This window comes from Lathamus discolor, chromosome Z, assembly GCF_037157495.1.
Source record: "Lathamus discolor isolate bLatDis1 chromosome Z, bLatDis1.hap1, whole genome shotgun sequence".
NCBI classification, from domain to species: domain Eukaryota; kingdom Metazoa; phylum Chordata; class Aves; order Psittaciformes; family Psittacidae; genus Lathamus; species Lathamus discolor.
Genome location: NC_088909.1, coordinates 44885794 through 44898796, shown reverse-complemented (window position 1 = coordinate 44898796; position 13003 = coordinate 44885794). Strand labels below are relative to the sequence as shown.

The 13003-nt window shown below is 37.8% G+C and overlaps 1 protein-coding gene across 1 annotated transcript in view; it reads left to right on the top strand.

The window, feature by feature from the left end:
* The window catches only part of PGGT1B (protein geranylgeranyltransferase type I subunit beta), a 39687-nt gene extending 27201 nt beyond the window's left edge, over positions 1-12486 (top strand). Inside the window, 6 exon segments of the mRNA XM_065662754.1 lie at positions 909-1041; positions 5984-6029; positions 7469-7653; positions 7924-8032; positions 11781-11912; positions 11915-12486. Of these exon segments, the coding sequence (XP_065518826.1) occupies positions 909-1041; positions 5984-6029; positions 7469-7653; positions 7924-8032; positions 11781-11912; positions 11915-11961 (652 nt within the window). The 3' untranslated portion in view covers positions 11962-12486.
* The last annotated feature ends 517 nt before the right edge of the window (positions 12487-13003 follow it).

Here is a 13003-nt window from a genome sequence, read left to right as displayed (position 1 = left end):
AAGTGGTGTTCCTCAACACCACACAAGTGGCAACAGGTGTTCCTGTTGATATTGGGGTCAGTGCTGTTTAACGTCTTTTGGCAGCGACATGGACAGTAGGATCTAGTGCACCCTCAGCAGGTTTGCGGGTGACACCAAGCTGTGACACTCTCCAGCACCTTGTTGTCTGTCTTGTAATGAGGGGCACAGAACTGAACACAGGATTCAAGGTGTGGCCTCACCAGTGCCGAGTACAGGGATATGATCACTGCCCTGGTCTTGGTGGCTGAACTATTTCTGGTACAGGCATCCAAATCACAGCGTCCATCTTCATTTTGAGGCTGAGAGAGCACAATATTTTACCTAGACAACACAGATACAGCAACTTTAAAATGTTTGTAGAGTTTGGAAATATGATAGTTTTAAGAAATCAAAAACTGGTTTGAAGGTAAGTTTCACCATTTGTATTAGAATGGTAACAATCACAAATACATTTATATATACATGGAAAACTGGTCCTGAATTTGCGGTCAGGAAGGAAAGCCTGGTCAGATACTAAGATTTCTAGAAAGGCAAAGAATTTTGCCAAACCAGTAAATGTTAAAATGGTAGCTTATACATCAGTATATACTGTGATAGATGAAAGACTCTAAGCATTAACATCTTTGAATAAATAAAGACAGGTATCGTTACATTGTTGGAAATAAAGTCACCCAGGCCCCTGAATTTTAATAGTTCTATTCATTTTACTTGGCTTAGAATCACGTCGTCTAGAAAGAAAATGCAGCATAGCTTTAGGTTATATTTATGGAAATAATGTAAACAGAAGTAACTCATTTTTAAAGTAAAAATTACACAATTCCTCAAACTGCTTCTCATATTTTCTGGTGTAAGAGGCTAGACAATGTACAATGACCAAAACATTTCAGTTTCTGTGCAGTGCTGGAAGGAAGTGAGAATGATATGAGGTTTGTGTACTGTGCTTCCTGCATCTGCTACATGCTCGATAACTGGTCAGGCATGGATATGAAAAAAGCTATAGACTACATTAGAAAAAGTATGGTGAGTATTCACAAAGTGTTATTTCTTACTGTATTTTAAATTTACTAGCTTTATTTCTTAACTATGACTGAAAATCTCTGTCCAAATTTAAATATGGCAGTGTTTGCTCCTACTTTAGCAAGTTGAAAATGAAAAAGTGTGTTGGGTTTTTTGCGTTTCTGTTTTCATTGTAATGTGTCTACTAGCAAGATAAAATTATCTGGTATGTTTGTTAGTGGCAAATTAAACCTGATCTTTTTTCTTTAAAGTTCAATTTAAAACGAAAAGTAAGTTTTTGAAAATTGGGGCCTGGTGTTCCTCTAATGTAGAAAAAATGCATAAGCATAGCCCTGCATCAGTAAAATTCTCATACTTCAGTGAGCTGTAGTCCTGTGTTTTAAGTGATACACAGAATCAAAGGAAAAAATAAGTATTGTCATCAGTTCAAGCTCAGTAAGTATTTCCAGTCATATACTTCATTATTTATTAAATATTGGAATGAAAGAAAATATTAGAACATGCATATTTTTTCATGTGTGTGTGCAAGATGTCGTCATATTTGATTGGAACAAGAAAGTTTTTAGGGTTGTTTTCATGATGTTTCATTAGTTTGAGTTTCATTTTTCGAAATTAAAATAACTCTTTGTCAAAGAACCTGAATCAAGCTTGAAAGCTAGGGTTCCCAGAATGTTAGTAAACATAAATAGTAAATTTCTGTGATTCAAAGAGCCAAATGTATCATGGCATACAACTTCTGTTGTAAACCAGTGTACTTTAATAGTTGCTGCTAGCTGATCAATTTGGGTTGTTTTTTTTTTATGGAAGTAGTTAGTTGCATAAGCATTTCTTACTGTATATCACAAGAAGCTTTATGTCATTCTGCCATAATCGTGAACCAACCAAGGTGATCAAGTCAAGGCTCAGTCATACAAGCATACGGACAGACCAGCGGTCTGTTCCTACTAGAATGGTACCTTTTATACCATTCTCCCCTCTGTTTTCTGTTGCTTGTTCCACAGTCTGCTTTGATCTTTCCCTTTTTCACCACTGGTCCTTTCCCTGTCCATCCCGTAAGTTGTGCACACCATTGCATTCCCCAGAAAACAGCCCATAACAAATTTCGTACAATCCTAGGCAGCAGTTGTCTTAGCATGTGCTAGTACATAACAAAGATGCTGTATTTTTGTCCAGATTTACTGTGAATTGGTAGATAGACTATACATAGTGTTTAGCAGGACTCCTTTTGGCAAAAGGAGTCCTCCTAAAGGACACTGTTAATTCTCTGCCGAGCTAGTATGCGCATGTTACACTGGTTTTGCCTGGGTTTTCTGCCTGTGCAGTGCTTGGTGAGAGCAGCATTTCAATACACTAACTTGTTGCAAAGTGTCTGGTACTTCTTGGCAAATACACAAAATCTGCATGCTGATCAATCACGTTGTGAAGTCAGGTATGTGTCTGAAGAAGTCTCAGATGTTCAGGGAATAGCCCTGTGTGACAATCCTTTTACGGCTGTGGTTGTTCCTTCCTCTGATTCATCTCTTTCCACCATCCTCCTTAAGATATGTTCCAATTCAGTTACCTCTCACTGAACCAAATATTTCTTAAAGTATATTATTTATTAAGATAAATACAATTAATATAAAATGTGGTATCTGAGAATGTTAGCTTGATTTCTGTTCTACAGATCATAGATGGTGCTAAAAAGAACGCATATATATTACAATTCAAAGTAATTTCTGTTTGAGAATATTTAATGTTATTTGTTGTGTAACTACACTGTGAACATTGCTGTAGACTTTCTTGCAAATGCCTATTTCTGGTTTGCTACAATGTTACCTCATCCTACTACTTCCGTTAATTATAAAAAAGACTGCATTGCTCAGTAGTAAACTGCTGTGACAGAAAGGTATGTCTTTGTTTTACTTTCTTTTGTCATCATACAGCTGAATACACACAGCTGAAGCAAGTGACCACAGACTTTATTTCAGTAATTCAAATTGGCATATGTGTGAAGTGCAACTAATCTGGATGGAGAGTAACATGACTGGTTAAACACAGTAATCTTTGTATATAGGCTTCTGATTTTTTTAGCTTATTCTTTGGAATTTATTCTCTTTAGTGATGCAGGGTAAGATTTATGACAGATGAAATTCAACATATCTGAAGGAGGGAGTGGACTTGTGTAGTTAGGTTTGTCAAGAACAGCAGGAGATTGAAACAATGGTGTTGCTTTATTTGGAAAAGTAACCATGTGTCCTGGGTTCAGCAGTAGCAGATATTTTTCTCCTTCTTAGTAGCTAGTAGCTAGTGCAGTGCTGTGTTTTGTTTTTTTGGCCTGGGAACAGTGCTGATAACACCGATGTTTTCAGTTGCTGCTCAAATGTTTGGTCTGGCCCAGGACTTTCTGAGCCTCATGCTCTGCCAGGGAGGAGGGGAGGCTGGGAGGAAGCAGAGGCAGGACACCTGACCCAAGCTAGCCAAAGAGGTATTCCATACCACAGCATGTCATGTCCAGGATGTAACTGAGAGTTACCCAGAAGGGCTAGAGGACAGCAGGGTTGGACAAGGTATCAGTTGGTGCTCAGTCAGGGTGGGGTGGAGGAGTTATTGGTCGGCTAGTGCTGAGGTGTTGTATTCTTTCCTCTTGTTATTTCTTTTATCATTATTATCATTGGTGGTAGCAGTAGTGGTTTGTGTTATACCTTAGTTACTAAACTGTTCTTATCTCAACCCATGGGAGTTGCATTCTTTTCGATTCTCTCTGTCCCTCTGGGTTTAGGGGGAGGGCAAGAAGGGGGGGAGTGAGTGGATGGGCTGTGTGGTTTATGGCTGACTTTGTTTGAACCACGACACCATGTTAAAAAGAATTGAATCTTTATACAGAATGGATAGCCTTCTTGCCTATCACTTGACTTGGCTAAAATTGATCACAAAACCAATTCTGGATTAGTTTTACTGTCTGTAAAATAGTCAGGGTCCAGGAACACTGTTTTTGTCAACAGAGGTTGATTTTTGGCTTCCACATTAAAAAATCAGATATATCACTAATCACAAAAACAACAGACACTAAGATGCTGAAATTTTTAATGACTTCTGTAGACTCTAAAATACACTTTTTTTGCAAGATAACTTGATTTACCCTAAGTTTGGTTTTTTTAAGTGGAAATGTTGCTAGCAGCTTTTTAAGTATAGCATATGCTGCTTCCACTATAGTGGAGTCTTCTTGAAATGCATGGGTATGAATCTGTTGATATAATTAACCTAATTATGAAACTTTTAGACTGTGAAGCAAAGATTGTACCCAACTGGATTTACGCATTTCCTGAGGGTAGTATTCAGTTACGCAGTTTTCACGTTGCAGTAACCTACATCCTCTTTTACTTACAGTTTCCTGAGTCTTTTAAAAAGGACAAAGAAAAAAAACATTTCCCTGGTTCTTCAACCAGGGTGTCCCCAAACTCACGAGTCCCCAAAGAGCAGCTGCTGTCTGCAAATAGGCACCAGTCAGCCAAAGGTTAAGTATTACCTATTAAAATTGCAAGCTAATCGTGCAACCCAACAGAGTACAAGGTCTGGGATGCACACTTAACAGCTTTTTTCCAGTGCTGATTACTTTGTCATACATAAAGTAAAACACCTCCTTTTACAATTACTGTTTATAGAGTTAAGTAGCTTTGCCAGCATAGCTTTCCTAATCAGCTTGCCTTTGCTTGTGGAATGTGGTAGCAGAGTTGCACTGCATTCGAGTTTACACTGTTTTAGCATTCTGATGTTCATCAGGGTTACTTAAATTGGCAGATTCAAAATTCAGAGTGTCAAGCTGCAGCTTGAAGTGTATGTATCAGATGCTAGTCTTTTTAGTTGCTTCAACGTGCAGCCAGAACCAAAGAACTGAGAAATACAGTTTCAGAGTAGCTTCTGTGTCTGCTGCTGTTTCCTTTTTTCTTCTCATGCCAGCTTTAAAAACAATCCTTATGTCATTCGTAACGGCATGCTAGGTCTTCTAGCCATTCTTTAGTTAGGACTGTGGGATTCAATAGCAGTCTGTCAAGGTGTCCTGTATCTGCTAACACTGTTAAATGTTTTGGAGAAAACAGGAGAAATTCATAGTCAGCACCTGGGGGTGGGGTTTAAATTTGCTTTCTGTCAGAACAGATACTGAACCAATCATTAACTGAGCAATTAATATAGAAGATCTAGGACCTGTGTAATTTAACTCCAAGAGTTAAACTTCATCTTTGTTCCTCCTAAAGAGCTGGGTATTTGTCCAGTAATAATTTATGAAGTATTTTATTAATCATAGTATCATAGAATCATAGAATAGTTAGGGTTGGAAAGGACCTTAAGATCATCTAGTTCCAATCCCGTGCCATGGGCAGGCACACCTCACACTAAACCATGTTACCCAAGGCTCTGTCCAGCCTGGCCTTGAACACCTCCAGGGATGGAGCATTAACAATTGGGCAACCCATTCCAGTGCCTCACCACCCTTACAGTAAAGAACTTCTTCCTTATATCCAATCTAAACTACCCCTGTTTATGTTTTAATCCATTACCCCTTGTCCTGTCACTACAGTCCCTAATGAAGAGTCCCTCTCCAGCATCCTTGTAGGCCCTTGAAATCTTGTAAAATAACCATTTTTCATTTTATAGGTATCTTACTGTGATGTCTTGTTTCTTATGCAAAATAATTTAATGAATTTTTTAGGAAGAAAGATTGTTACTGCTACATGTAAAATATCATCTGCTCCTAGGTTGCTCCTAACAGACCTGTACTGTAATATTCTCGGTGCTTTGTTCATCAGACTCAGCTTTCTCCTTTTTCTTTCACTTAACAAAGTGACTTTTCAGCATTGTTAAGGTATTTTTTTAGTAGTATTATTTTATAGGGCAGAGAAATTGCAATGTCTGTGAAAGTGATGTGATTCTAAAGTAATTGGTTTGTGGGCTTTTTTTTCTTCAGTCTTACGATAATGGCCTGGCACAGGGAGCTGGACTAGAATCTCATGGTAAGAATGTTAAAATGTTCTACACCTGTTCTTATGACTGGGATTGGAAATGCTGTAAGAGGTGCAGGGCATGTCATATCTGTCCTTCTTTTCTGATTTAGGGAAGTGTGATGAGAAACAAATCCACAACATGCCTTAGAATATTGTCTTTTGTCTTCTTGCTTTAGTTCCAGCTTAATATCAGACCAGATAGACTTTTAATATACCAACTCCATTAATCTTATCTCACGAATGTTTTGTTGAAAGCTGTTGGCTCTGGTTCTTGTCTCTTGCTGAAAGATGAAACTTTTCCACATGTACCATTGCTACTCTGTGGATTTATCTGCAAGACATTTTGTGCAGTGCACCTGATAATCTCCAGTTTCAGCAGTTCTTAGTAAAACCTAGAAACACTTCCTTTGATAGATTACAGCATATACCGGGGGCTCAAATCTTGAAGCAGCAGTTAGTTGTTGCAAATAGTTGGTAATTGTGAAGACAGGAATTCCCAAAAGACTGTTATTTTTTAAGCAAAATGTTTATTTGCCATGAAGTAGTGGTCTGATTCTGACAGAAACTATTCACTTTTATGTGACTGATTTTCAATCTGTCAAATGTTTATTAGTTTCATTTTTGGTATTGAGCTTTGATAGGATCACATCTGGTTTTTGTTCTTACGGGATGGATCAAGTTGAAAGGAATAAGTTATATCCCTGTGTATTTGAGTAATCAGTTAACTAAAGTACCATAGAATGCTAGCAGTAACAGATTGCATTACTTCCACATCCTTCTCCTGCTGCATTTCAGCATCAAAATGAAAACATTAGAGTTGTGGGGTCTTCTGTCATTATGATAGTGTAAGGAGCTCTGGGCCCCAGTCTTCTGTCAGTGGCTTTCTTACAGTCTTTCTGGGCTATAATTTTGTCATATCAGGCAATATACTCAGAATGGGGTTTGATGGGCTTTAAAAATTGCTTGCCATTATATTTTTTCTTCTTGTGCCCCTCCCTCCTAGTTTTTTTTATTTGGCTTTCTGCTCATCAGACACTTGTGTCTGTATCATGTGGGGATTGCATCTGAGACTGCCTTTGGCTTGTCTGCTTCATTCAGATTGCTGGCATCCCAATAGCTTTCTTTTTTAAGTTACATATGAAGAAATGTTTTCTGCAATTTGCTTATTTATGGATTGGTGTGTAATGTAAATTGTGGAGCATTGAGAGGGAATCCGTCTTTAAGGAAATAAACATAGTGCAAGAGTTGATTTGGGGGTGGGATCCCCTTTGACATATATTCTGAACTAAAGTGTTTTTTTATCTTTGGAGTTAAGACTAAACGCTCATATTTTTGAAAATCCATTGATTCTATTGCTACCACCCTGGTTAAAGTTCTGACTGAGATAATACAGGCTTCAGTGAAAATCTGGGTAACAAAACATTGCAAAAACAATTCTCTCTTCACAGGTGGCTCTACATTTTGCGGCATTGCATCGCTGTGTTTGATGGGTAAACTGGAAGAAGTTTTTTCAGAAAAAGAACTGAACAGAATAAGAAGGTGGTGTATAATGAGACAACAGAATGGCTACCATGGACGACCCAACAAGCCTGTAGACACTTGCTATTCATTTTGGGTGGGAGCAACATTGAAGGTAGTGTACAGAACAGCTACAGGATAGTTATTGTCTTGTTTTGATTTCTTTAAGCATCTTATCTGTGCTTGAAAGAGGTACGTATTTGGCCCAAGTGCTTGAATATGCACACATCATTATAAAGGTCTTTCATATTGCAAAAATATGTAGCTTTACCGGATTAGTGCTATCTCTGCTATCACTGCTTACCTCATAAATAGGGGCTCAGTTTTAGTATTAAAAATAGACTAAGATTTGGTGTATTACTGTAATAGTCTAATTTCTTTTCAGCTCTTGAACATATTCCAATATACAAATTTTGAGAAAAACCGAAATTACATCCTGTCGACTCAAGATCGCCTTGTTGGGGGATTTGCCAAGTGGCCAGATAGCCATCCAGGTAAATTTGTTTTTCAAACTTATGGTGCTTTCTAACCTACAAGCACACTCCAGCAGTGAGACATCAGAAAGTTGTAAAGGAAGTTTTCTCCTCAGTCTTCTTCCATAAAATGAGAAAAAGAACCCAAACCCAACCAAATATGAGATTTCATTATGTAAGTGGGAAGAGGGAGGTAGTTTCTTCTTGTTCACCACACCCACAGAGCAAGGGCGCTGCTGTTTAGATTATTGCTAAGGGTGTCACTGTCTGTTTAGAGCTGGACAAGCCTTTGCATATGTGTGCAACTGTTCTAGTTAAAGGGAATATCATGCAGTTGGGTACCTTTGCAAATTGTCTGAGTAAAATATTTCAAAACTGCTTTTACTTAATAAATGAATTCCTTTAAGGTTATTCAGAAGTCATTGATGTATGTAAAAACAGTCCAAGTTTACATAGCAACATTATGATTTATAGATTGTAGTTACACATATCAATTATATATAGTATATAAGTTAATTATCCTTGAGAAATAGATAATTTAAAGTTGTGAAAAACTTGAAAAGGTGCTAAAATCTTCTAATTTGAAATAGTTTAAAAAAGATGCTAGAATTCAGAGGAAGTACTGCAAACTTGTGGGGAAAAAAACCCAAATGAACAAACGAAAACCCAAAATTATGCCCAGTGGCATTTTGTATAGAAAGATAAACAGACTATAAACTGGCCAAATGTGGTAAAAGTGGGTGAGTCTGTTCGGAATCTGTGCCCTGATATTTCTCCTTTCAAAATTTCATTTTGAACACAGTTGAGAATTTTTTAAGGTGGACCCAAACTAAAAACATGGCGCCTGTGACAGATTTGCCCCCACACACACCTGAAAAGCAGCTTAGGATTCCTTAGGTGTATTTACTGTGCATTATATAGGTGAGTATCACTTGGAGGAAGTATTTCTGTTTATCTTGATGAGTCATAGGGATAAAAAAAACCCTATGTAAAACCCCAATAATGTTCAGAGTTCCTTAACCTGTCTTAGTATAGCTGTGATTATTTGATATAAGATTTGAGAAAGGCAAGATTTAGTAATAAAGTAGTAATAAAGCTGCTTTCCTCTCATTTGTGTGGTGTTCCAGCCTGAACACCACTGTTTCTTATAAAACATTCTTTTGCTGTCTCTTTTTGTTATGATGGTGAGTTTATTGCAGCATTCTTTCCTCATGCAGATAGTGACATAAGTCTGTCTTCATGTTTTGAAGGAAGGAGAAAAATGTTAATGCAGTTCTAATGTGAAGAATTACTATATATAATATATATATATAATGCAGCAGTCTGTCTGTGTAACTGTGATTTTATTGTCATATATACACAGCTGACCTTCCTACAAGCTCAGTCTAGTATCTGAAAGGCAAGCTGTGTTTTGATTGTTGTATGACTCCACAATGAAGATTTCATAGTTCACTAACATGAAGCATCTGTGCAGCTCAGTTGTTCATTTTCTTCCTAGGGAGCCTTATGAGGCTGCGTTTTGGATTTGTGACCAAAAAAAATCTTGGTGACATAAGGATGTTTTAGCTGTTGTGGAGCAGTGCTTACACAGCATCAAGGCCTTTTCCGTTACACATGCTGCCCTGCCAGTGAGCAGGCTGGGGGTGCACCAGAAGCTGGGACAGGGCACAGCCAGGACAGCTGACCCCAGCTTACTACAGGGAACCGCATACCACATAGCATTGTGCTCAGCAATAAAATCTGGGAGAAGGAGGAAGAAGAGGGGGGACATTTGGAGTTACAGTATTTGTCTTCTCAACTAACCGTTATGCGTGATGGAGCTGTGCCTTCTGGGAAGCAGCTAAACACATGCCTGCTGGTTCATAGGGAATGAATTCCTTGGTTTGTTTTGCTTGCAGCTGCAGATTTTCCATTTCCTATTATTATCCTGACCTGTAATTTTTCTCACTTTTACTCTCTAAAAGTAAAAGGGGGAAGTGAGTGAGCAGCTGTGCAGTGCTTGGCTGCCTTCCAGGGTTAATCCACAACATTTTGCTATTATAGATACTTAACCCATTTGGGGTTGGGTTTTGGGTTTTTTTTTTCCAGATTTGTGCATAAGTCATGACGAGATTTAAATAAACTTTCATTTTAAGTTACTTAAATGTACTGCTGCATGCCTCAGGAGGTCAAGCAGAACTCTGATGCATCTTGCTTCTTCTCTTCAAATGTTACACAATTTAAAAGAATTGGATGCACATGTGAATTACGGGTTATGAAAGATTAGAAGATTTAACATCAGGAATAACAGGATGAAAATAAGTGTGTACAGTTACTATGTGTAAAACACTGAAGTGAGATTTGCTCCTGTAGAAGTGTACATACACCTTTCTTTGTTATGTTTTTAAGATAGCAGCAGAGCATTTGCAAGGTTGCATGGTGCATTCTGTATTTGTGAGTTCCTTATGAAGCAGAATGTTTGGACCTGTGGGTTTTGACCCTGACAAACTGATGTACTTTATAGCTTGAAACAGAGATGTACACAGGCCGCATATGTTTATTTTGGTTTGAACTACCTAGAGTATTAAGTTAGCACAGATTTAGCACAAGTGCTGAACTTTGGTTAAACCCAGAAAATAGCCATATACAGGTAATCTAGTTTGTATACGGTTTCAGTGCAGCTGTCCACAGGGGGTTAATACACTGTATTTCCTGAAGTTGAGGTCTCCTTGACTGACATACTTTCTACGAGGTCAGTAGGGTTGTATCTGCTGAGCATGCTTTTGTCTGCATGTTAATGCTGATAAGCAGAAGCCTTCTTTCAGAGTCTTTCTATCCAGATACTTTCTGTAATATCATTTTAGTCAGATCCAAATTTACTGACACCTCCGAAAGATTACTAAGTGTTGAGAATTTGTAAGGGGCATATTAAGTTCACACCCGCATTCCATCTTTAGCCTGTGATTTCATGGGCAGATAATCAATCTCATAGCTTGCTGCTGCCAGGAGGAGGCATACTCGCTTCTCTTCCTCCCAGATTCCCCAGGTATAGTTGCACCTACTTTCTGCTTTTTACATTAGCTTTGGTGTATATCAAAATGTTCCGCAAACAAGTTTAATTCACTAATATGTCAGAAAACTGTCCATGTTTATCCTGTTTGGGTAATTTTCTTCCATGTTTTTTCAATTGCTTTAGGTCATGGAGAGTTTTCAGCAAGCTGTAGTACTGGTATAAGGTAGGCTGCAGGAGCAGCCTGGGATAGGGAGATAAGTGCATCCCTTTTTGATGTTAGTCAGCTGTTAAGACTGATCAAGACACCTCATGAATTCCTGTCCTTAAGAGTATTATCTCAGGAAGGGGGAAAGCTAGGTAAAGTAATGACTTTCTTCATACTTTTAAATCTTGCTCTTCGACCGCTGCTGGCACTTATTTTGGTATTCAGCAAAAATACTCTTTTGTGTTTGGGGAATAAAATTTGCTTTACGGACAAAAATTATTTTCAGAATGCTCAAAGTCTTCTGCTGTTTGACTTGAGCTCTCAGAAGAAATAAAGTAGTGGGCAAGAATTGTTATAAAACAAAACTAGGCTCTAGTTCTAGAAATTGTAAACTGGTTCGCGCTGGTCACTTTGGGCAGAAATTTATTTTTTCTGTCAAAACGTACATTTAAAACGAAGTACCTGTTTGTTTGTTTTCCTTATCTGTAATTATTCAGGGGAGTTGGAATCCAGGAACAGTTGCCTGTTACAGTCTGACAGCCTGACATAATATTCCTTTTCTGTTCTTTCAGATGCTTTACATGCCTACTTTGGGATCTGTGGTTTGTCGTTAATTGGAGAATCTGGTATTTGCAAAGTTCATCCTGCTCTGAATGTAAGCATAAGAACCTCAGAACGCCTTCACCACCTTCATCAGATGTGGAAAACAAGGACTCTAAACAGTGTTCTAATGACACACACCTCACTACATGACTGATTTAGACTTGAATTTAGTTCTGGTAGCATAACTGTAGCCCAAGGTTAAAAGCCATGTCTAACCAATGTGCTCTTTTAAGTGCTGGAGTCATACAATCAGATCTGTGTTGTTGGCATTACTTCAATAGGGAGCTGCCTTCAGCAGAATATTCTACATTGTGAAAAAGGAGCTATTTTGATTGTATAGAAGTTTGTCACTGCAAACTGTAAATGGCTCTTAAAATGGCTTTACTTCTAAGAAATCCCTTGAGGCATTTAAACTTAATTTTTATTTTATTTTTTTAAATTTGTGCTTACTGTGTCAAAATACATAATGGAAAAGTATTTTCAAAATCTGTTTACATATCATACAGTATAGCACAGATCCTCGGGGTTGTTTATGATCTTAATGTTAAACATGTTTTGGGGTGGAGAAGCTCCCATATTAAAGTGTCAGTTAAAAGTTACATTTTATCCTCTACTTTCAGAATCCATAAACTTTGTTTAAAAAAAAGTAAATGCAAATAAAATTATTTTATTCAATATACTGTACTTTTAAAGTTCTGTGGCCTTACTAAATGGATGTCATCATTCTTCTGAGTATCTTCTACACAGATCAAGCAGATTGTTAGCCAAAGAGCCTTCGTCTGAAAAATTTTCTTCATGTGGAATTCGACAAGAGTGTGGCATATTCATGTATGTCAGTAATAGATACTCAAGACAGTCTTTCAGAAAAGTAGCTGCATGTGAGAGTAGCATTAGAAGCTGTTTCTTGCCTTTGCAGTACATTACAATTGTACAATCGCACTCTGATTATTTAACATATTTTCCTTTTACTGTGAAATAATTCTGAGTTTCTGAACCATTCTGTGTAAAGAATGAAACATTGGGCTTTAAATAAGTGGCAGTGGTTTACTGTTAGAGAGATGGAGAATATTCTCAGTTTACATAGTTGTGCGATAGTTTATATGCTTGAATTGCTACACAGAATCAAAGCAGGTAACTGTGTGGCTGTTGCATTTGTGGCAGCTCAGTTTGTGCATTTCAGGCATACATAGGT